Source organism: Aspergillus fumigatus, chromosome 3, assembly GCF_000002655.1.
Source record: "Aspergillus fumigatus Af293 chromosome 3, whole genome shotgun sequence".
Lineage (NCBI taxonomy): Eukaryota > Fungi > Ascomycota > Eurotiomycetes > Eurotiales > Aspergillaceae > Aspergillus > Aspergillus fumigatus.
This window is the reverse complement of record NC_007196.1, coordinates 1,741,535-1,764,516: the sequence shown is the minus strand read 5'-3', so window position 1 is coordinate 1,764,516 and position 22,982 is coordinate 1,741,535. Positions and strand designations below refer to the sequence as shown.

The following is a 22,982-nucleotide window of genomic DNA, read 5'->3' as shown; positions in this document are numbered from 1 at the left end:
ATATCCAAGAATTCATACACAAGAATGATTAGCTTGTGTCGCAGTCGAATTGACAAGAAAAATGACCGGAACGATCTAGGGGTATTAATGCTCATCAAAGACCCTCCTCCAGAAGTAATAAGGCGAAAGCACCGCCCATCACGGGCCGCGCAATGAAGGTGATTCCGGGGTAACTGAAATGTTAGCAGCGCTCGCAATCAGAACATCAATAAGAAAAACTTACTCTCCGTTAACAGTATCATAGAGGTCAGTAAGAGCGCGATTGGTAGGTGTTTGGTTGATCCAATTCGCAAGCAACTCTATGAACATGTCTCTTGTACTCGTTGAGGCAACCGCCGCTGTGAATAGTTCCCAATCACCTAAAAGACTCTTGTTAGATTACTGAATATTTCCTTAAATGCAAAAACGCAATGAAGGCAGGTGGGTATACGAAAGGCAAGGAATTCACCTTTAGTGTACTGGTGTCGGGTGTCCAGCGGCACCCCATACTTCTTCTGCACCGTAGGGTAGAAGTGGCTCTGCATATCGTAAACAGATTGAGGCACCAAGTTCAAGCCCAATTCTCGGTCGGCGTAAAGGTTGTACAGGAGACCTGTTATCGATCAGCTACTGATACCGCTAAAAGGAAGAAGAGAAATGGAACTGACCGTGAGAATCATTTGAGCCATAAGACAATGTGGTGTGCGGAGGATCCGCCTCATGAGCAATACCCAGTACTTGCCACCTATCAATATAATCGTGGGCGATAGCAGAGCGATTGGTTGCTGCATCAGCGTGGTGGGTAAGCTTGCTAATGGTTGCCATGGCCTCAATACCAATAATCCCCTTCAGAGCCAGATTGGTTTGGTTGCTATAGAAGAACTTTAGAGCTCATCAATGGTCAAGTCTGAGGTAAGTACTTACGCCAAGGGGCCAGCAAAGTCGTCCGTCGATATCTGATTTGCCGGGTAGATAGCTTCGTCGACGAGATATGATGTCCATTGTTCTAATAATGGATAGTGTTCGTTCAGATAATCCGTGTTAGATGACTTGAGTGCGTACGCCAAAGCCATTATTATCATATTTCCACATTCCTCAAGCGGCATTGGTTCATCGTTGCCTTCAGGGTGGCCAGTGGCGTTGGGGTAATGGGTTCCAATGTCATGCATGGCATAAGCGTTAGGGTATTGCCCGGATTCTTGGATTTCAAAATGGGGCTTCATTAAAAGCTCGAGCAGCTCTGGATTGGTGTACAGGAATACCGGGTGAGCAGGGAAAATGACGTCCACAGTGTTCATGTTACCGTTGGAGGATATTTCCTTCATAAAGAGATATGGATTTTGCAGGGTGCCGCACAACTGAGTTGCAGCAAAGGCTTGACGAGCACTGAGAGAGGTAATAGTCAAGTAGTCTTGGCCAGCCGCTGCTACGGAGTCCCGCGCAATCCTCTCGTCTAATGCCGAAGAGAGCTTGTTTGCGGTTGAATAGTCGTAATGGAAGAACTCAAGCTGGAACATAGCAAGGGTTAGACAAATACCAGCAACGGTATATACCTAACAGCAAGAGCACTCACAGCAGCCAACTCGTCGTCAAAATAGCTTGTCCACAAGGAGGGTTCTGCCCGAATGCCATCGGGGCTGCTGTATTGTATCGCTTCAGATTGAGCAAGCCCAATGGTGAAGTGCGTCTCGACTGAGGACGATGTAACCGACCCCATGTCAATTGCAAAGCCAAAAACCGGCCAATTTGTGGAGATGGCACGGTAGTTCGAGTCTTCTGAATCGCCCAAGGTTCCATTAGAGGCAAATGCACCGCGAACAGCAACATCAGCCCCCGACTGGTGGGTCATTCTGTCACTATGCTCAGTTGCCCAGTACCAGTTACCCCATTCCGCTTGATCTCTGACTTCCGAAAAATGAAGCTGGGTCTGACGGTGAACCTTATGATAAGCAACCCCATCGTGTGTGACACCATACTCCCACTCCGCAACAGCAGTGCGGTCGCCAGACACCCATTCTAAAATTTCATCAGAAGAAAGAACTTTGCAGAGTCGACGTTTATTCAGACTCACCGGCAGAAATGTCAGAGTAGAGCTGTACGTCGTGAGAATTGCCGTCAATTGACGAAACCGCGACGTGAACATAGGAGAATGTCAGTGACTGCCTTCGTAGATCATTTGGTGTTATGGGAGACAAAAAAGTGACTTTCATCTCCACTGCATCTCCCACGTGAAATGTGAAGATGCTCTTTGTTGAGGTGTATTCGTATGCAGTCTGGTTGGCAGTTGTCGATCCAGGCATACCCATCCACGTGTAGACAGCACCATCGACACGGATTAGCCCAGCCCAGCCATTGATCTGGCCCCTGTATTTTTTTCATCAGAAACGTGCGTACACACTTTGTAGCAGACACTTACTCCCAAAAAGTCGGCCATTCGCCGGCCAAATAGCCACCGTTACCTCCATCACTTCCTGCAGAAAGCCATGTGCTCAAGTAAGGAGACTTTACTGCCAAGGGCAGCGCGGGAGGTCGTGCAGGAGAGAAAGTTGACACCGCTCCTGCTAGGGAAGCCAGGAAGGCGATTAACACGCCTAGAGGGAACAGCTGCATGGTGATAATGTTTACCCGACGATCAAGCAGGACACATGAAAGATCTTATGAAGAGTCTGATCTGAAAGCTAAACAATGGATCAGCAATTGTCCCACATTAAGCAAGATTCCAGTTGAGAATGTTTACGGGAATTCTAGGGGCGGTTTTATAGTTGGGCAAGATCGACATACCAGAAGTAAGGAAGAAACCTTGACAGGGGGAAACTCAGTATGACTAAAGATCGGTCAGTCGAGCCACGGTCTAGAAGAACATTGAGGTATGGAAACACGCATGATAGAAAACTTCCGGAAAGTCGTCTGACATGTCACTGTTGGCATGAAGAGACACATGGACCTCCTGCTCAGCGAGCCAAGGGAAGGGTATGAGGGAACAAGGGCAGGGGGGGAGGCAAGTATGTGGGGATGATCGTGCTATTTACTGCAATGTGCAGATAATTAATCTTTCATTTCTCACTCGCTGTTTCCCCTCTCTGCTCTCGGCCAGTGTGATTGCTGCAATATTGGCTGTCTATAGGCTAATCGCCATTGACGAAGCCAAAGGTGCATGCACTACGCTTAGATAGTGCTTGTGCTGGAGATCCACCTGAGCATTAGGTTAGCGAGGTTGACGGGAGCAAGTATGAGGCCAGTTGAGCCCAAATGGCAAATCGTGAGTCAGAAGATGCTTACCTACTTGGACGGGGGGAGTAACGACAGGCACTGTCAGTCAACACAGTGTGGAGATAGAGATAGGTCAAATCAAGAGAGTGACATTGGTCGGAGTTGGTAATATAGTAGCTAGTGGTGACTAGTTGGATAGTGCAAGTCACAAGAAAATATGAGACGAGTGAGGAGAAAAGAGGAAGCCTGCAAAGGATGTTGAGACGAAGATAACAAGACAAGACGGGAAATTGCACAACAATTCCCAAATGGGAAAGTGACATGGAACACCGCAGTGTACCGGGTTCGATTCCACCACAACCGCCATTTACCTCGGATCAATCATACGACCCAAAGTCGTCGAAGCATATATTGCACCGTCTACAGCCATTTGCAAGGGTTGGATCATCTTTGAACTTGCAAAATGCCAATGTGACCGAGATTTGTGATCCCATCATGTGAGGCCAGGAACATCGGTGGAAGGGAGTTGGGTCAGTTTGATGGATACAATTTGGGTGTGACCGTATTTCTCCTGCTACAGGTTCCCATGGCCTCCACTCAACATGGAAAAGAGGCTCATCATCAAGGTTAAAACCCCTTGGACAAAGCACACGCCAACCGTCAGCCCTCAAAGATAGTGGATGTGCTGACATAGTGTGGGGTAGTCCAGCAGGATGGCCAGACCGCAACTCCTAACGAATCGTTACATTGCTAGTTTTCTTAGTCTACTTTAATTGATCCCTCGCAGGAAAGTGATCAGATGCCCTCGACTTCTGCCACTTCCACAAGACTACTGCCCGCATTTTGTTTACCTGGCTTTGCCGAGTGCTGACTACTCGGTCAAGTACTGTGTAAGTCCGTAACTGTGGAGAAAGGGGACCCTCAGAGCTGAACAGGTGATGAAGATAGATATCTCATATCTGGATCTAAAGAAGGTTTCACAGCGGCGTGGAGAGTCCTTTTCAACGCAGGTACGGAGTGAATACAACTCTCGTACCTCCTGATTTTGTCCGCCCCAATACCCCTTGCGTTGTCTAAGGAGACTGGCTGTCTGTAAATACCACCTTATGTATCTCAAAACTCAGCCACTAAGCCTACCTTGGTCAAAACGCAAACACGCGGATTCCTGGCTTGAGAATTCAGTTCAACAGTTACACTGCCCTACCGTCGGAATTTCTGTGCAGGATAATCAAGTACTGGTATCTCTCTCCTGATTCACCACGCCCTGCAAAGATACCTCGCCTGCAGTTACGAAAGCCGTCGCTATGCAATTGGGATGAGAGTGAGACTCTTCCTCCTAAATCAGTGATATTTGCTTGTTTAACTCGCACACTTACTTTGTAGATACTACATATCAACTCTATCTAGCACTTTTCATTTTTGAAAATCGACATTTCGCCTTCGGTATCCCCTATGGGCTTTGGGAAGCGACCTCCTAGTTAACTAACGCTTAATGCTTGATGTGAGTAAGCAGCTAGGGGCCAGTTAGTTAACTAGTCTTCGCTTTTAGGGATGTTTTCAGTAAGTAACTGGTGTACCCCGGTCAAGCATGCATCCACCCCTGAAAAGATTTATATGTTTATTTTACCTGATCCAATATCAATCAAAGCCAAGAAAATATAACACCATTCCCGTGTCGTAAGACCAAGCAACTCATAACGCATAACTCATAACCCAAAATCGTTACGCATGATAAGAGACGTCACCCGCGTCCAGTAATAGTTTTCGAGCTGCGCGCCAACTCGATACAGAACTCGCCCCATTCGCTTCCTCCGGGCGACGGCAGGATCTCCTCGGCAATCGCCTCCTCAAGCCGTTCCCCATAGCGCCGACGATACTCGTTCTTAACCTGTTCCAGGTGCCGCGGCTCCCAGTGCAAACGGACCAACCGGGAGATTAGAAGTTCGGATCGCTCTCTGCCCGAGCGACTCTCACGGAGGGCTTGGTGCAACAGCAGAGCATCGCGCATGGGTCGGTTGATGGCCCCGTTGAGAATATGCGCCAGTGTTTCACCCTGTCATCAACCAAGTTAGAAGATCTTGAGGGATACTTGGCGAACTAAAAGTAGAGATACGTACCACAAGATTCTGCGACTTGGCAATCATTGCACGAGCAAAGTTTTGGTTGTAGATCTTTTCATAAGCGCGGAGCACCTCGCGCAAATGTGCGTCGCTCCGTCGTACAATAATGTAGATCATTGCGGTCTCGCCCCCGTGCCGTGACATCAGGGCCCCATACAAGTCCCGAACGTCGCGCTGGACCAGATTCGGATCGATGGGCTCACGCTCGCTCTGCCGTGTTTCCTCGAGGGCAAGCAGCACCGCGACTCGAAACTTGTCCGCCTTGAGTTCTGCCTTCATGCACTTTTCCAGGCTGTCCAAGTACCGTGAGTCACGGAAACATTGCTTGATCTCGCGGATGTCGCTGTTGCTGCGACCCATTAGAGACTCGATGAGGAGTTCCCGCCGCGAGGTGCTAGACTGGTAGTAGCAATTGGCCCAGTACGCTTCGGACTCCCAGCGGCCCAGGGCGGTTGCGTAGCATACTTTCCCAAACGCACTGTTGCCCAGCTTCAGCCGGATATGTTTGGCCATATTGATGCCTTTGCCCTGTAGCTTCACATGGCTCTTGTATTCCTTGCGCAAGTCTAGCATTTCCTCGCTGGATAGGTGAGGCAGCACACGAATGAGAGCCTTGGTATCAATGTTGATGGTGTGCGACAAAGCCTCCTGCATGGTAATCGCATCCGGACCGGGGTCATAGAATGTGACCTTCTTCCGGACACTGCTAGGTGAGATCAATACCACTGTTTGGTCTTGCGATTCGTGTCGCCCGTGACGAACCCGGCTGCTGTCGCGTTTAGCGCGTTCGGGCTTCAGCTCTTTGCGATCCCTTTCATCCTTGGACTTGTTTCGCGAGTGTTTCCTCCTCCCGTCCGCATCTGAGCTTCCGTCAAGTGGCTCAAAGTCAGAGATGTCGTCGTCGAACTTGGAGGGAATCACAATAGGCGACGGCATTGGAGATATAGATTGATACGTGCCCTTATAAGGCTCTAGCATGGGACTTGCAGGTCGAAGAGTTGGATCAGTCCCCGCGACTGAAAGGTTGTTCGCAGAGGAGACAGAATGACTGGCAGGGCGGCCAGCAGCCCGACTCCCGGGCGTGATCTCGATAAATCGCTGTTCATTCTCCTGATGAGTTGTCGCGGCTGGCTTTTGAAATTGTGGAACTGCGGAGTATTTGGCCCTAGTAGGTTGGGGTTCGGCTGTCGGAGCTTCACTCGGTTTGGAGAACTGGGGTGTCGCAGAATACTTATACGGCACAGCGCCATTTTTGGAGCTATATTTCACATTTGGATCAACATGGGCGTATTGAAAAGATGCAGGATTAGCGTACGCAGGATGCGTATTTGCATCGCTTGATAAAGCGCGCTGATGATTTGGAGAGCTGACGGCCGGAGTGTAAGCATTGGAGACAGAAAGCGGACGACCGTTGGGAGCCGCATATGGATACTGTTGCCCTAGATTTGCATATTGAGACATTGGAAAGACTGGAGCAGCAGGGGCACCAGTCATCTCAGGGTAGGTCGACACAGGTTGTGGAAATGCTCCTGGGATGGATTGCGTCTCGGCCTGCGACGACGGGGGCACGAAGCCGGGTCGTTCACACTCTGGAATGGGGGCCCAATTTGACTGCGGTGCAGATGATGTCGGAGGATAGCTAGGCTGGAATTGGCCATACTGTGACGGCATGGCATACTGGAACTGTCCGGGTCTGGCATAGCTGGGATGATGACCGGGAATGTCCTCATCTGAAGCATGACGGGAACGCGACGAATCGTGCTTGGCTGGAGGAGCACCATTGAGCGCCCCGGACATAACTGGACCATCTACGCGAGGCGAGGACGCACGCGCTGGCTTTCTGTATCCGTAGAAATCACGCTCCAGATCGCTAGGCGCATCGCCGTAGGCCAGCGCCTCGTCGTCCGTATCTGAGTAGGAGTCATCCGAGGGACTCTCATACGTCACTGGTCGAAGATTTGGCGACCGCGCATAGTCCTTTCTGTCATCACGCTTTGCAAGCTTGCTTTCTCCCGAGTCTGATTGGTAGTAGTGGTCGCGACGTCGCTCGCTGCGCAGATATCTGTCCTTGCGGTCATCCCGTTCTGACGCTGAGTCCGAAACATCGTATCGAGAACGGCTTCGATGACTAGATACTGAAGTGTTGCTATCTCGCGGGCCGCGAGATCTCGAGCGCAGATGGTCGTCCCTCGCATCGGTAGCGAGATACTTTCTCTCCGATGACCTCGCAGCGTCGGGAGCGGTAGAGGGTAATCGGCTGTCACGAGATTTGGAACGATCGCGGATGCGTCCGCTCGGAGACTTGGAACGACCGCGCGACCGTGGGTCTTTGACTTGCAGTGACATGGTTCCGAGAGACCTGCGAGAACCCAATATAACTTGGCAAGCAAAAGCTCCAAGGGTATAGAAAAACAATAGGACAGGAATAATGAAGCAATGAGGGGGAAATACAGGCGAAACAATCGAAAAAGTCAAGGTCTACAAAACAGCGAATGGAGGGTAAGCAGATCAGAAATGTGAGCAAGAGAGAACAGAGGAAAGATCAGTCAAAGGCTCAGAACCCATAAGCGGCTCGAGCGAACCACTTTCTTTTTGTTACTGGCCCGAGGCTGAATTCTACCGTGATCATCAGCGACCGCGCCAAAGTCCAGCTGAACAGGTTGAAGCTAAGAATGGGAGGAATCACACACACAACAGGTCGAGGTAGTTTCGCCCCCGCGCTGGAATTCGCGGGGCTGGTTACAAACCGATAAGCATGTTCTGCGTTGAAAGTCAAGAAAAGAGACAACCATCTATATCTCTCCTCCTGTTTTCCAGTATTTCAATCATTGCGAAGAGATCGCACTCATCTTGCGCTGGCTTTTAAAGTTTGAGCCGCACTCTTCGCTGAAGCTCAGCTGTATGTACTTCCTGTCTTTGATGAAGGCACCAGGATGTGTGCAGTAGTACTCCGTATGCAGCAGATAACAGAGGATGCCGCTCCAGCTGCAACGAATCGCAGTCAACTCCAGATCATTCAACCCGCACTGCACACCAATGACGGCGCGAGAAAATGGCCCACAGCTGGACTTGTGTCAAGCGACCCCTCTTGCAGTCTAGTGCCTCGCATGATTCGTACCTACCTACGGAGTTAGTACCGACCTTTCCTGGTCAAGGGAGACTGATTGGTCTACGAAAGGGCGATGAAGTTCTGGGCGAGTTGGCCAAATTGAGCTTTTTTTTTCAGCCTTGCCATCCACTGTTCTGGTGCTGTCAGGAGTGCGAAGTGAAATACTACCTTAGTAATGATAATTCTTGAAATCCGACATAGTAAAATTGATAGTTATCAACTTCATCCGAATGCGGTGCCAAGAAGACCTACCATTGAGCATGAGATTATAGAAGAGAGACAATGAATAACAAGACCAGTTATCCAAACGTGATGAATGTCATTTTCAAGAATAGTGTGGAGAAGAGAAATTAGCTCTGGTTCAGAGGGGAATCGGAAATACACCGTCTGGGAGGATTGCCAACCAGATCTGGAAAGAGAAGAAACAAGCATGATGGCGCCATATGCTCGTGGTATTCGGTACACCGCTCGTATTCGGAATCACAAGGTACCAGGTCATCAAAAGTGATATCACAGAAAACACGCAAGTGGTATAAAGAAAAGACAGAAATTGGCTGCAAATGGTAGAGCAGGAGAAAGTAATCGACAGTCCGGTTTTGTATCCAGATGAGCTACTACAAATGCTGCTCATCCCGATCTCGGGCCGCTGAACGAGTGATTCTAAGACAGAGACGAATAAGTCGCTCCATCTGCGAGGCTCAAACAGTTCAGTGTGCAAGAAAGACATCACACAAGGTGTCCCAACCAATGGACAAATTGTCGAGACCTGAAGAGAACAAATCGAGAAAGAAATGAATACATTTGCCGAGAAAGAAAATTGCAAGTCAAGTGGACATTTGACAGCTTATCACACTCCAACCTACCAAAGGATGAAAATAAGCGGATCGAGGTGCGTGCCGAAACCTTACCTCATTCGGAAACGAGGTGAAAGACTGAATGACTGTTCAAAGGCAAGAATCAGAGCTGCAACTCCAAATTCCTACCGTGTTCGGCGGCCGTCATGGGAAGGGCCCATTCGCCCACTGTAAGTCTTTTGCATCGGCGAGGCGGAGATGCCGTTGCGGTTCAGACGGCTGGTCCTCCAGCGCTCATACCAAACAACACGACTGGCTTCGCGGAGTTCAGTGCGCCAATCGGTGAAAACAGAGTCCTTGAGCTTCACAAAATCGCAGTGTTCGGGGTCGTACGGGTTGGCAAACCCCCAGGGAAATTTGCGACCAACTGGCTCGTCCCCAGCTTCGAGGGAGTGAGGGTCTGGGGATAGAATGGAGAACGGAAGATATTGAGAGGCGGCTTGAGATCCTGAAGACTGGGTTGTCTGTTCGCTTCGTTGCGACGGTGAGCCTGGAGGGGAGACCTCAGCTTTGCCCTTATCGGCAAGGTCCGATTCCGCCTTGTGCTCCTCATCCGCGTTGTCGTCGGGGTCATTTCCCTCCTCATCCTCATCGGCGCTTTCTGAAGACGTATATTCGTCTTGGTCCTCCAGAGTCAGAATTTCGAGAGGGTCGATGTTCGCCTTCTTTAAGCTCTGCCAAACCGCCTTCTTCAGATAGCTCATGTGCGCTGTGGTGATTGTATCAGCCTTGCTGATGACAGGAACAACAGTGGTCTTCCCCAAAACAGTCCGTAGAACTTGAATATCGAGGAACTCATCCAAAACCCCAATCACTGGCGTATCTGTTGCTTTAGAAGTTCCTTGGGCAGCGCGTTCAGCGGCAGCAATGTTCTCATCCAGACGCACAGGATCAAGAAGCAAGAAAGTGCAATGGATATGTGTATCCCGGAAGCCGGGGGATCGAATCACTTTCGTCTCCTCGCGCAAGGTCTCTTCGAATTTGCTCTCCAGGAATCCGGTGACACCACGCAGTTGAATGTCCACGATATTCTTCTCCAGTCCCTGGGAGTCCCACAGGGTCAGACCCACACGCTCACCGTCTATTTCGGTTTCAAGGTAGTGAGAGGTGAAGCCTTCGTTAGCAGGTGAGTGGCGTTCATATGCTTCGACTTCTTCTGGAGATCGAATGGGATGCTTGTGTGGCGGCATAGTTAAAGATTTCCTGAGAAAATTCAAGAAGGAGGTCTTGCCCGAGTTGCGAGCACCGATGACAAGAACACTACTCAGAATGTGAGCACATGTTTCCACAACTATTTTTCACGCGATGTTGCTACTCACTTGTAGGGTGTCGGGTCCTTGCGCCTCCGCATCCTGCGCGGGTTGTTGACCGTACTGACAGCACTGCTCGCATAACTGTAACGTCCACGGTGGGTCATACTCTCCGTACGCGCGTAAGGATCAACCACCTCTGCAGAGGTAGTCATATTGCTGCGAATGGCAAGGTTATGATGAGAAGCAATGGTCTCTTTTGACGGAGTGGGAACGCTGTCGTGCTGTCCGTCGCCCCCAAAAGCGTCGATGACCGGCGTCGGTGCCAGGTCGGGCAAACGAGGAGGGAATTGTGGCATGGACTCGCGTTGACGGCGAAGCTCCTCCTCCTGCGCCTGAGTTCTTTTTTTGCTTCTGCTTCCGGACGATTTTCTTTCACTCAGCGGCTCAGTTGACTTTGCACGACGAAGAAAACCTAGAGATGATGCACGACGTTGATCCTTGAAGTGACCGTTACCGTTCTCCGTGATGGGAGAAAGTGTGTTTGAGGAAGGCTGAGTCTGCCCAGGAGTCCGGGGTCTCGACACGGTTGCCATTCTTATTCCTATTGGTGTAATCCGACAGGCCCCTTCTTGATGATCACTGACAGGCTGTGATTCAGTTGAAAAGTGGGGAAACTGTGAATGAGGAGTGTCTCAGATATAGAAATTCTCACCAATAATGGGACGTTTCACCAACCCTCTTTATGTTACTTCAAGATGACAGTAATTTTAGATGTGTTAAAACCACGGATGCGCCTGCAAAGTAGATTCTGTATGCAAGTCAGCCAGAGCAATCATCCAAATCATGCTTCAATTCCACGATAGGATGTTGTTGGTTCAATCGTTGGATTTATCGAACATATTTTTTTCTACTCCTATTTCAGACCGACGTCACTGACCTTGTATCAATTTGGTGCCAATCGACTCAGTGTGATTAGCGTACCAGTGCGTATTCCTCCACGTGGGAAATCGATTTAGCACGTCCTTGTCGACGTTCTTGCCTTGTAGCGAAGTTGTCGTAAACAATACGGAGTACAGGCCGGTGAAAAGGCGTCTCTGAAAGCGGTGCCAGGTCAGAGACAGGATGCGCTGGTCGAAATCCTCTGAGAGCCAGGATACACACCTCCGAGAAACGAATGAACGATGATAAGAAACCCAACTGAGTAGGAATCAGAAGGGTCCGATTTCAAATGACGTCCTCCAGCCCAGCAAGTGTTTTGTCGGAACCAGTCCCAAGTCTCTGCTGGAGGAAGGAAAATATGGTGAAAAGAGTGATTGTAAGGTTTAGTAAGAGATTTCGGATTCTGCTGATGAAGCTTCCTCCTTTAATCTTCAAATTTCCCTTTGATTACTTTTTTTGTCTTTTTTCTTTCTTTTTGTGTGCCTTCCTTGAGGTCAAAATGAAGCGGATGATACCTGCTCACAGCGTCCGACTGATGCGGCGCTTGTATAGAAAAGAAAGATCCAAAAGAAAGAAAGAGGGTTGGAAAGATAGAAAAGAGAAAGGAGGTTTACAGGCAAGAATGGATTGAGATGGAGCAAATCGACGGCGCCCCAGACTGATGATGATCAGCCCAAAAGAATAGAGCGCGATAACAGTCTCTCCTCCCAAAAAGCTCCCACCTTACTCCATAGACAGTTAACTATCCGTTCCTCTTTTGTCCGGTTCAGAACTCTGGGTTTTGCTCTACAAGCACATGCGAAGCTTGCCAATGTTGTTCTACAACTATATCTTCAATCATCCTCCAGAGAAGCCCTTGGGTGTCCAGCGTGTCTTACTGTAGTTGTTTACTTTTCTCTTTCAGCCAGCTAAATGTCGTTGAGGAACTTCTGACCTAGATTTCTCCATAGATTCAGGGGCAATACTCTGTACAGAGTAGATACCTAGCAAATAATACCTAGTCTCACCAGGGGCTCGACTTCCGAGCCCTCCCCACTCGGGCGAACCTACTGGCTAAGAATTAGGTTTCATTACCGGTCCTGGACTCGTGGTCACCCTCGTCTTCGGTCTTAGTGGCTGAACTGCTGGGCTTTAGCTTGCTTTACGGAGGGGCACATCGACTGAGCAATTTCATTCGTGGCTAAGTACGGAGTAGACATGGTAGCATTCACCAGCACAAGGGCATCTGAGAACATTCAGGGGGCCACAACACACCTGAAATGACCATTGAATCGGGTTGTTCATGAAGGCTCCATAATTCAGAAGTACGCCGTATGAAGATGAGTGTTTTGATGAGCTACCACCTAAATTTAATCTCTCCTGGATGCGCCCACATCGCCAACGTTCATACAGGTTGATCCATCAGATAGGGGACATGGTTAATTATCGACACTCCAGTAAGTCTGGGTCTAAGTTTTAACGTGCTGTGTTTACTCGGTTGGGTCATTGCCATGTCTGGTTTAGCTTGCCAAGAAACCACGCAATCCAAGAAGAAACAGCCGCGAGATATGAGGTCACGTGGTATGGCTCTCCACCTTTCTAGGCTTTTTGAGGAAGATTATTATTATGATCTGTCCTGGAACCCAAACCCCTCTCTGATCCGAGTGTTTGATTTTGATTCTGGTGTCGGCTGGAACAACAAAAGTTCCTTCATACGGCCTTAGGCCTTAAGGCCTCGTGTATGGATCAAGCGGTGATGGAGATTCATTTTACGACTATGGACGGTATCTTACGGATCGTAGTCACTGTTCTCGATGCCGTTCAAATACTACCTAATTATGCATTACCATTGAGCAATAGGAACCTCGATGCAGCTGACATCGAAATCTCTTCCAAGGTGATGGGGAATACTCACAGAACAACACTGTTTGGGCTGTGAACGCAGCACATCCCCAGAATTGGCGCAATTTACACTTCAGGCGCAGATCAGTTCCAGATCCTCTTCGCTGATATCAAGCGATCGATCGTACCTAGCATTTAATATACAAACGGCAAGCTATCCGCTCCGCAAATGATATTTAATCTCCGTAAGGCAAGCTCACCAGTTCGTGATTCCACATGTTTTGCCTATACAATGCCCCATTCTAGTAGATAATCTAGGACGTCAGTACAAGTTGAATGTCTTGGGGCTGAATGCAGTCACGATCTTGCCGTCACAGCCTCAAGCACTAATTATGTGCCCTGAAAGCTTCAACTCTCTGTCTCCACAGTTTCAAAGCTTTATCCCGCATTTCCTTGCATTACCGGTCACTCTTCCTCTACCGACGCTGTTCTCCATACCCGAATCGGGATGATAATGCATGGGTTGTCCGGACACACTTGGTCGCGAACAAGCTTCTTGAATTTCGGTCCATTTGGTCCCCCGCTGTACTTCTTCTGACCGAATAGCTCAGGCCCACCCGGCAATGCATCATCTCCCCACTGACCATTGAAGTTCAACCAGTTAACAGGATAACTGGGGTCATATGGCCGAAAGGTCCTACTGTCGGAATCATAGCTATATGCATAGGCACTCAGTACGGGATCCCACAGTAACCCGCGGTCAGTATGGTCAACAACAAATCCAGCGGGGAGATTCAGATGGGGAATCGTATGATCATGATCGCTGCACACAGTTCACGCCCCTTAGCACGCGCCGTTATCATCAAGGTTATGCGTCGGTCTACTCACCCCGCCATAACGTAAACAGCGTGCGTGCCTTTTGCCGAGTATGCATATGGCCGCTTGCCTTGTTTCTCAGTTGCGTCGTATGTAAAGGCTTGTCCTCCTGCATGCTGACTATACCAAAGCGCTTGGGGGCTGCCATTCGAGAATCGGATCATATTGTGCTCCCTATATTGCGTGAGAGCTGTGCGCCAATGCTAATGATCTTTTGACTCGACTTACCAGTCCCCGACATGGTCACCGAATTCCATACCCAGGACGGTGTTCCCTTCGTTGTACCTTTCGATTCATGAGTCAGCCATGATCCTCACCGAACAGTTTCGGCCATGACTTACGCATAGAAGTAGAAATAAAAAGCATCCACCGTCCCATTGTTATGATCGCGAATGATAATTGTCGAGGAAACGGCGCCGTTCGTCTTGCCCTGTTGATCTGGAGCGGTGCCCTTGAACCACGCTGGCTGCGGAGAAGCGCTAATGCCTTCCCGGGATGTCAAGTAAACGCTTGTGTTGCCCAGACTGTTCAGGCCGTCGAGGTTATCAAGAGTCAAGGGTGACTGGAGCCCTTGGATTGGTTTATGGTCAACCATTGGCGTAGTATGGACAAGTTGCTGTCCAATGTCGGAGGGCATGTACGGATCTTGGCTATGGAGCCATACAAGAGGCGCTACGTCGTTGTCAGAGCTCGAAGATCATATTCAATTGCTGCAAACACACGCACCGTATTCCAGCACGAAGCTCGGTATGCTTGTTGCCGCGAGATCTTTCATAGCAGTATCTGTGGCCGCGACTGCTGCTTGTAGCATATTCCACGCCAAAACTAACGTCCATGGGACCCGCATAATGGTAAGGCAGAGGCAATCAACGGTCTAAGTCTAGATTGTGTGTAACACCCAGTCTTCGGTTCGAAATAATTTCAGAGAGGAATAGTCACGAACGGCACGCAGTTTATAAGACAGACTGGGTGCCGAGAAGCCAGGGCTGAATGATCATCAGTCCTAAGGAATTCGCCATCCTGGCCACCTCTCAAATCTAGAGTACATAATATTTCGCGCTGCAGTTGAAGCTAGAATCAACTCTGCTGCAGCTGACAGACCATGAGAGCAACCAGGAGCCATCCAAATAACTTCGTGTGAAGACCAGACGATCTGAGCTGCATCTACAGTTCGTCCGTACATGACATGAATCAATAAGCGGCTATGCGGGGTCATTCGAAGGCGTAAATAAGCATGGTGCGGGTGATGCAGTCAAGAAATTCCAAACAGTACCATGGTGATGTGATCGCCCAGTCACGTTGGCCTCGGGTTACATTGTGAAGGATCAAGTGATATTGTTGGTCAACGACGGCTGATTGATTGTGATATGCTTGACTCGGTAGTTACCGTCGCCCCCACTAAAGTCATCAGATAAATGAACCAGATGATAATCTACTCTCAGAAAGGGAAGGGTTGTATTACAGGGTTTCACTCACCACTTCGGCGCCTTCTAATTCAGATTAATTTTCGATTCAACCAAAGTGATATTTATCAGGCAGGCGCCTTTTGCTTCAGTAATAAGTACATATATAGCCCTGCAGACAGTTCTACGACACCTCAACACGATTGTCATGTCCGTGAGGTCGGCTTGCCTGGACATTCAGTTCTCTGCATTGTTCCCATGTTTTCAGCTCAGCATCGATTTATAATTTTCCAGCGTCCTGCACAGCCTCCAACTCTTTCTTCTTCTCCGCCTCTTTCATCAGCTTGAATACCCGCAGATCTAACGGAATTCTCTCTCCAAGCCATGTAGCACGTTGCGTATGATTTCGTTCCTCCTCTGAATCGACCGTGTTTGGGTGGATTAAGACACTCAACGGTCCCCTATTGATAACTAGCCAAGGTACAAACGCACCAAACTGGGCGGGCGTAAATACGTTGACTTCGAACATAGCGACCGGATGAGGTCCTACTGGTCTGTCGAAGAAGGTGTAAATGCGAAGCTCAGGGACTGCATCCTGTCAGTCATTTGCCTACTTGACTTGCAGGTAACCGGATTTTCGCAAGAAGCTCAACAAGAAGGGAGTAGGCGCCCTTACATTCGCGTCTGATTCTTTCATGTAGAGCTCTGGCGTATGCAACCTGGTCTGGATTATTCTAATTGGAGAAAATCAGTTATCAACAAAATCCTCGCCAATATATTGAAGGATTTCTAACCTGAAAATGATAGATATGGATATCAAAACCTCCACGGCGACCTTTAGCGAGAGGGTCAGGGAATTCCTCGTATGCTTTACTTAAGATTCCGTGCTGGGGATTCTTGAGGGACTTTCCATCCTCTGTCTTTTCACTATTATAGTCTCGTTAGTTTCCCTACTTCGTCTCTTACGCATATTCGCTCTGGACTCAGTCCTTCCGAAGAGCCGGAGCCTTACTCTGTCAGCGGTTCGAAGTTTTCATAGCCCTCGAGTGGAGACGGGTATGAGAATGCAAATTGGTCCGTCATGGCTTGTCAAGATGATCAAGAGTTGAAAGGAGTAAATGCGTGTAAGGTTGTAAGTATGTTTTGTTAAAGAGTTTGCACGAACTGTCAAAGATCTGGTGTTGAAACGCAAGGACAGGTCACATATATATCCAATAGAGGTTCAAGGGTCCACACTTGACCATGCAACTTCCAGAAAAATGACGGGCACATGATGATTGACAATTTTGATTGACTGATTCTTAGAAGATTGAGAGCCATGATTGAGGAATATGATGCAATATCCCTGGTACGCAGAAAGTAGGCCTTCTGGTGACTGTTAATTCCGCACCCTGACAAAGCAGCGGAATCAACACTTATCTTGCCAGATGGGTGGAGATTAGGAGCAAAGCTAGACAAAAAGTTTTACATGCTACATTTAATTTCTTTTGCATGCTCATAAAATATCTACGGCTCGGATATGTTCAAGCTCAATATTTGATATTGGTTTTGCCATTGTGAGCTCGTATGGCCTCAATTTGCTGAGTGCAATCATGATATATTCTGACAGGTTGCCGCCATAACTCCATTCCCAAGTATAGGAGGCTCACTGCTTAAATCATGTTCATAATCATATAGTACGAGCTAACTTGTCCATAACGCCCTGCTTGCATGTATGCTATTCCCCAAGCCATACCCATACAGAAATAGTCCAACCCCCCCATACTCCGAATGCTGTATAGAACGCTTTTCCTCTACACAATGCTACCACGAAGCCTTGACATCGATATGCCCATCATCGTTGACAAACTTTCCCCGATCCCACTCGCGGCCCTCGCCGTTCTTTGACCACTTCACGTCTTCAAGTCTGCCTTCATCATCACCGCCTATTGTTGTTTTACTAGAAGTACTCTTCCATCGATCAACGACAGCATCGTCGAAGCCCGCTTCTCGTAGTCTTTCCGCACCCTTTTGCTTCCAACGAGCACGGTCGCGAAGCGCCTCGAGGGCGAGCTCCCAATCATCTTCCTCTGTTGTAAGACCTGCAACGGGACGTCGGGAGGGCCCTTTTTGTTGATCTTGATCGCCATCTTCCATGTGAACATCCAGCGTAGGATCGTAGTCGGGAGCAAAGTGAGCGTCGATATTGCTTAACTTGGCTTTATAGGCGCCCCGACCCCGAGAGCGGATCGCTCCCCAATCGCTGTCGACACCATGCTTAGGAGGTAGCGGTCCTACCAAATCCTCGAGTGGATCAGAATCAAACCCAGACTCTTTTCTCGGAGATGGTGTCCGTCCTCTCCCACATGCTGTGGCATATTCAAATGCCATGTGGCTATTGGGTGAGCTGCGGCGAGTGCTGTGTCTTGTATTTTCTCTACCTTTCCGACCCCTGTGTCTGTCTGGTGATGGGCTGCGAGAGGGCGACAATGAGACCGTGCGTCGACGTCGTCTGTAGCGATCGCGAGATTTCGAGGCATCATCATCTCGTGGAGAGCGACTACGTGAGTATGAGTGGCGGCGATGTTTTTCCCTTGAAGATCGATGACGCTTTTCATCTTTGTCGTCAGATCGATGGCTTCGTCGGTGTCTGCGGGACCCATCTCTGTCCGAGGAAGCTGAACGACTCCTACGATTTCTCATATGAGGGTGATGCTTTGATTCCCGGCTTCCTCTTGTGTCTCTCAGCGAGCCCAAGTTGTCCGACAGGCGTCGGGATCGATGACGGTCGCGTTCTTTGGTACCATTTGAGGAGGAAGACAATGCTTGGCCCCGTAATTGTCGCATTCGTTCCCTGGCTTCCCTTTCTTCCTTCCGCTTCAATGCAGCGTTATGACTGTCCGTTTCCTTTATGATATTCCGTAGAAATCTCGTATTCGGTTTCGGAGCTGCACCTGTAGGCCTGCGAGGCGACCGACATACATCAACACAACGCTGATTCACAGTGCATCTCCACCTCAGTTATCATACCTTCTAGGTAAATAAGCACCCATGCCTTGAGCCGAATATTTCATCGAGCTGTCACGGGCCTCCTTGGCTAATACTTCTGCAACATAGTCGTTGCTCAGTTCGTCGTTCATTTCTCCAGTGTTTGAAGGCATGATCGCGGGCGAAGAAAGAAAAGCGGCGATTGCGCCCAAGTGGACAACGGAGGTAGCTCCAAAGTTCAAGATTTAGCCAGCAGACAGCCTTCACGACATCATTCATACAAGAAAAGAGACTTGAACCGAGTGAATTGACGAAATATAGAAGTCAACTCGCTCATGGCCAGTGCCAAAATAAAGTAAGGCAGTGACTTCACCACTAGTTGAGGAAGCCGCACTAGATGGCAATCAAAGCGGTGTCCCTTGGAAATTGTCTGATAAGCTTTTGTTTACTTTTCCGTTATCTACCAGCCAACACGCAGTCAAGGGTATCCGTTCTGAGGATAACCAAGATTATCAGGCAAAGAAATCTTTTAATATTCCAACTCAGGGCTTCGAACATAGGACTCACACATATCGCTGCCATACGTACCTCATTTTGAAGAGACCGCCTAGAGAATGACCAACCAGAATCCCGCTGAAACACTGGAACAGCTCCGACAATTGGAGCAAGAGAATGGCGACCTGAAGACTTGTCTCGCAATCATACGCATAAGCGAACCTATCTCTTCTTCAGATGCCAAAAAATTCAATTCATCGCTGTCAAAGCGTACCTCTGATGTTTCGGCCATTGATAACCCCACTCCTGCTTCCCTGGAAGCAGATTTGACGCACTACAAGGTATGGATAAGATAAGTGGACTCCACCACTACATATGCTTTATTCTCATTATATTCTCTCTGACTTGTATGCGAAGGAACTCTTCGCGAAATTGCGCTTTTCCTATGTCGAGCAGGTAACAAAAGAAAAATTCCTGCGAGCAATCGTGGGCGATCCTCCCCTGGTCGTCGGACATAATGAAAACGTAGAGTTGGAAGGGCAGTTAGCAGAGGTGAAAGCCGAGCTTAAGTCGCGCAAGGAAGAAGTTAGGATCATGATTGAAGATATGGAGAAGATGGGTCGGGATCTGGCGAGTCGTGAGTGCCTTTGCCCATTATGGCACGAAGAGGCGCTAAGTATTGCCACAGGGTACAAAAAAGTGCAATTACAGATGACACAGCTTTCAACACTCCCAGAATCGATAGAGAACCTTGAATCCACGATTGCCGGACTGCGTGCGAAACAGGTCGCCACGATGGGCACGACATCTTCGCAGAGCCTTCCACTGCCAGTGACACTGTCTCTCTTGGCCGAGCGCGAGGCGGAACTGGCAGCATTAAACCGGCAACTCGCGGCAGTACAGAATGTTCTACCACGCAAGACAAGAGAGGCCGAAGCAATGGAAAGAGAATTGAGTGTACTAGAAAGACGCAGGAGCGAAGCAACCGCACAAGCACGGGAAGCACAGAGAATGAAACAGGAAGGCAAGAGCGACGGCCTCGAAGAGTTGGGCAGGTGGTACAAGAGCGCAGAGGAAACACTGAAAAGTTTGGTGGGTGTCGAGGGATAAGACAGAAGGCCGAATGAGTGATGACTGGATTTATACTATGGGGGCATCGCGATTTGATGATTCCGGTGCGCATATATAGGCGAAAGCGGTGGTAATCTAAATTTACAGTGCAATGGCACAGGTTGGGTCTCGAAATGAAGCCCGTAGGCTATCTAATTCATTGACGTGCATGATCATACAACATGATACGCTATGCTGCAGAAACCATGGAGCCCCTTATGATTTTTGATTTCCCAAGCGAGACCCGTCCGTACTCCCGATTTTTTTGTTAAGACATTTACTCCTCGTCCTCCTCAGCCTCCTCACCGTCACCACCAGCAGCGGCAGCGGCCTTCTTGCGCTGGACACGGCCAGGGCGGCCACCACCGTAGGGGGAAGTGAGAGCGAAGTCGATGTGCTTCTGAGAGTCAAGGCGAACCATGTAGGAAGGCACGTTGACGATCTGCTTGCCGACACTGTTGAGCAAAAAGGTTAGCATCATTTTTTTAACGCTATCGCATGCGAACCATACCGGATGTGACGCTGCTTGATCAGGACACGAGCGTGGTGAATGGACTTGGCAAGTCCGAGCTTATAGACACAGGTCTGCAGACGACGCTCCAGGAAGTCCTCGACACGGAGGGCCAGGACGTAATCGAGCTTCATGCGGGACTCATCGAGCACACCAATGCGGACCAGACGACGAATCAAAGCGTTACCTTCGAAAAGACGCTTGGGGTCCTTCTCATCGAGGGTGAGAAGCTCACTAGACCGGAATATGTTAGTCACTGCTCCCAATTTTCGCAGATCTGAGAAAGCGCATACCGAGCAGCACGACGGATCTTGGAAAGGGTGAGCTGGACACGCCACACCTCACGCTTGTTGCGCAGGCCGTACTCGCCGACAATCTTCAGTTCCGAGTCACTATCGACCAAAGGTTAGGCATGGAACACACGACTTAAACAGAAGCACGCTTCTGATCAGTGGCCGGAGAGTACTAACAGACGAGCGGACTCGAAAGCTAAATATCAGTTAGCATTTATTCGGACTTTGATGAATTTTCCATTTTTGGATATATTAGAGATACTTACGACGACGAGGGACCTTGTAGGTCTTGGAGTAAACGCGACTGTAATGCAGAATCTGTAATTAGAACGATGCGACTTCATTTCGCATTTACCACAAGGCATATACTCACGGGACGGGGGCCATGGCTGCTGATTGCGCGTTGTCGTGATGTTGTCGAGCACACCAATCTTCACGAAGATCGCAAAGTTCAGAAGTTGAGGGTGCTCTTTGGGGAGGGAACAAGCGAGGAGAAAGAGTGGAGACTAACCGTGTTGAGGTTAGGGTTAGGGCTAGCCCTCGCGGCGCACCAATTCACCCGAGGACGTTTGACACCATCACTAAGTGCGGCAGAAGGAGGCATTTCTTCGTTGTCGACAATTTTTCAACACCAGCACCACCTACACCGCAAAAATGGGTCACTCCCACGGTTTGAGATCGGGCACTCGCGTATGTTCATGGGATGGATTCATATGGACGCCTTTTCCGCCGACTGAAACGGAACGCTGACGATGGTTGTAGTATGCCTTCAGCCGCGGCTTCAAGGAGCACGGTATGATCCGTCTGTCGACCTACCTGAAGACCTACCGGTACGAACCTGAAAATCGGACATGATAATGGAGAGATGTGCGAGCAGGATCTGATTGCTGTTTTCATAGGGTTGGCGACATTGTGGATATCAAGGTCAACGGTGCCGTTCAGAAGGGGTCAGTACAATTTCCACCCGCTGTATTTACGAGGAGTCCCAAAGTCGCGGATCATGAGTGATTATGGTGGAAAAATTGGGATTTGCTTTGCTGAAATTTTGGAACAGTATGCCCTACAAGGTCTACAACGGTAAGACTGGTGTCGTCTACAACGTGACCAAGTCTTCCGTCGGTGTCATCATCTACAAGGTTGTCGGCAACCGCTACATTGAGAAGCGTATCAACGTCCGCATCGAGCACGTCAAGCACTCCCGCTCCCGTGAGGACTTCATCAAGCGTGTCAAGGAGAACGCCGCCAAGAAGCGCCAGGCCAAGGAGCAGGGCATCCACCTCCACCTGAAGAGACAGCCTGCCATGCCCCGTGAGGGCCACGTTGTCGAGGGTGTTGCCGCTGAGACCATCACCCCCATCCCTTACGACACCCACATCTAAACGAATGGATATGGCCGATGCGGTTGTTTGGTGTTTCTGGGTTTTTCCGTCTATGGGTGGACTTTGCATTGAGACGAAGCGATAAAAAATTAGGGTTCTCAGATGTTCTGGCACATCTCAAGCCTGTGCATAGATTCCCCTCAATGAAAGAAAAAAAAAGACAAACCTTTCGATCTCCCCTTTGAAGAATCAGTACGAGTTGGATATTCTGGCTTGAACCGGTCTATGATAGGCACCAATGAGACAATTTGCCAGACAACTTTCGCACCCAATTAATTCCTGCGAGGTCGCCATTTCTAGAGATAACGTTTAATCAATTACTCGAGTAGATCGCAAGATAGTGTCATTTCACCAGAAATTCTCCATTCGGTAGGGGTAAGCAATTGTCATGCCCGACTGCAACAAGGTGGCATCGACCTGAAACGGAACCTCAACCAGCGCCACAGAGCGGTGAATCAGAGTGGGATCATTCATGAGACCACAAGAGCTTAGGTACATACATTGGAGCAGTCAAAGAACGACGCTATAAGACCTCATTCTTTGTGAATGAAATGATCCAGTAGATGTTCCTGCATTAGCTGTTAAAGCGGCGACGGAAGAGATTGCCAATCGGCAGTGGCAGAGAGTTCCGCCCAGAGGTTCCGCCCAAGCAAAAATAAGCTG

At 49.1% G+C, this 22,982-nt stretch overlaps 9 protein-coding genes across 9 annotated transcripts; 3 read left to right on the top strand and 6 right to left on the bottom strand.

Moving 5' to 3' along the window:
* Positions 1-94: 94 nt before the first annotated feature.
* gta1 (glutaminase GtaA) lies at positions 95-3,815 on the bottom strand (the record flags this gene model as incomplete). The annotated part of the gene is made up of 10 exons (XM_749809.2): positions 3,259-3,815; positions 2,761-3,172; positions 2,396-2,657; positions 2,051-2,343; positions 1,553-1,995; positions 904-1,487; positions 648-850; positions 449-592; positions 224-359; positions 95-173 (listed from the first exon to the last, which is right to left on the bottom strand). The coding sequence occupies exons 3-10, from the start codon at positions 2,587-2,589 to the stop codon at positions 95-97; spliced, it is 2,076 nt and encodes a 691-aa protein (XP_754902.1). The 5' UTR covers positions 2,590-2,657; positions 2,761-3,172; positions 3,259-3,815.
* A 283-nt stretch (positions 3,816-4,098) lies between these two features.
* Positions 4,099-8,394, bottom strand: anxc4 (annexin ANXC4). The gene is made up of 2 exons (XM_749810.2): positions 5,307-8,394; positions 4,099-5,242 (listed from the first exon to the last, which is right to left on the bottom strand). The coding sequence occupies exons 1-2, from the start codon at positions 7,653-7,655 to the stop codon at positions 4,931-4,933; spliced, it is 2,661 nt and encodes an 886-aa protein (XP_754903.1). The 5' UTR covers positions 7,656-8,394; the 3' UTR covers positions 4,099-4,930.
* Positions 8,395-8,574: 180 nt separating this feature from the next.
* aspE (septin) lies at positions 8,575-12,130 on the bottom strand. The gene is made up of 5 exons (XM_749811.2): positions 11,687-12,130; positions 11,463-11,619; positions 11,261-11,333; positions 10,592-11,199; positions 8,575-10,532 (listed from the first exon to the last, which is right to left on the bottom strand). Exons 4-5 carry the CDS (start codon positions 11,116-11,118, stop codon positions 9,398-9,400), a joined length of 1,662 nt encoding a protein of 553 aa, XP_754904.1. The 5' UTR covers positions 11,119-11,199; positions 11,261-11,333; positions 11,463-11,619; positions 11,687-12,130; the 3' UTR covers positions 8,575-9,397.
* Positions 12,131-12,968: 838 nt separating this feature from the next.
* Positions 12,969-14,723, top strand: AFUA_3G07010 (uncharacterized protein; the record flags this gene model as incomplete). Its single annotated transcript, XM_749812.2, has 2 exons — positions 12,969-14,184; positions 14,486-14,723. The coding sequence occupies exons 1-2, from the start codon at positions 14,051-14,053 to the stop codon at positions 14,721-14,723; spliced, it is 372 nt and encodes a 123-aa protein (XP_754905.1). The 5' UTR covers positions 12,969-14,050.
* A 937-nt stretch (positions 14,724-15,660) lies between these two features.
* Positions 15,661-16,936, bottom strand: AFUA_3G07000 (DOPA 4,5-dioxygenase family protein). Its single transcript, XM_077804352.1, has 4 exons — positions 16,577-16,936; positions 16,359-16,491; positions 16,241-16,298; positions 15,661-16,152 (listed from the first exon to the last, which is right to left on the bottom strand). The coding sequence occupies exons 1-4, from the start codon at positions 16,645-16,647 to the stop codon at positions 15,845-15,847; spliced, it is 570 nt and encodes a 189-aa protein (XP_077660508.1). The 5' UTR covers positions 16,648-16,936; the 3' UTR covers positions 15,661-15,844.
* Positions 16,937-17,202: 266 nt separating this feature from the next.
* AFUA_3G06990 (uncharacterized protein) lies at positions 17,203-18,899 on the bottom strand. Its single transcript, XM_749814.2, has 2 exons — positions 18,574-18,899; positions 17,203-18,505 (listed from the first exon to the last, which is right to left on the bottom strand). Exons 1-2 carry the CDS (start codon positions 18,702-18,704, stop codon positions 17,368-17,370), a joined length of 1,269 nt encoding a protein of 422 aa, XP_754907.2. The 5' UTR covers positions 18,705-18,899; the 3' UTR covers positions 17,203-17,367.
* A 54-nt stretch (positions 18,900-18,953) lies between these two features.
* AFUA_3G06980 (uncharacterized protein) lies at positions 18,954-20,136 on the top strand (the record flags this gene model as incomplete). Its single annotated transcript, XM_077804351.1, has 3 exons — positions 18,954-19,367; positions 19,444-19,663; positions 19,715-20,136. The coding sequence occupies exons 1-3, from the start codon at positions 19,146-19,148 to the stop codon at positions 20,134-20,136; spliced, it is 864 nt and encodes a 287-aa protein (XP_077660507.1). The 5' UTR covers positions 18,954-19,145.
* A 277-nt stretch (positions 20,137-20,413) lies between these two features.
* AFUA_3G06970 (40S ribosomal uS4 domain-containing protein) lies at positions 20,414-21,415 on the bottom strand (the record flags this gene model as incomplete). Its single annotated transcript, XM_077804350.1, has 6 exons — positions 21,314-21,415; positions 21,207-21,244; positions 21,118-21,136; positions 20,941-21,039; positions 20,648-20,881; positions 20,414-20,591 (listed from the first exon to the last, which is right to left on the bottom strand). The coding sequence occupies exons 1-6, from the start codon at positions 21,325-21,327 to the stop codon at positions 20,414-20,416; spliced, it is 582 nt and encodes a 193-aa protein (XP_077660506.1). The 5' UTR covers positions 21,328-21,415.
* Positions 21,416-21,526: 111 nt separating this feature from the next.
* AFUA_3G06960 (60S ribosomal protein eL21) lies at positions 21,527-22,974 on the top strand. The gene is made up of 4 exons (XM_749817.2): positions 21,527-21,630; positions 21,703-21,770; positions 21,840-21,887; positions 21,995-22,974. Exons 1-4 carry the CDS (start codon positions 21,595-21,597, stop codon positions 22,317-22,319), a joined length of 477 nt encoding a protein of 158 aa, XP_754910.1. The 5' UTR covers positions 21,527-21,594; the 3' UTR covers positions 22,320-22,974.
* The last annotated feature ends 8 nt before the right edge of the window (positions 22,975-22,982 follow it).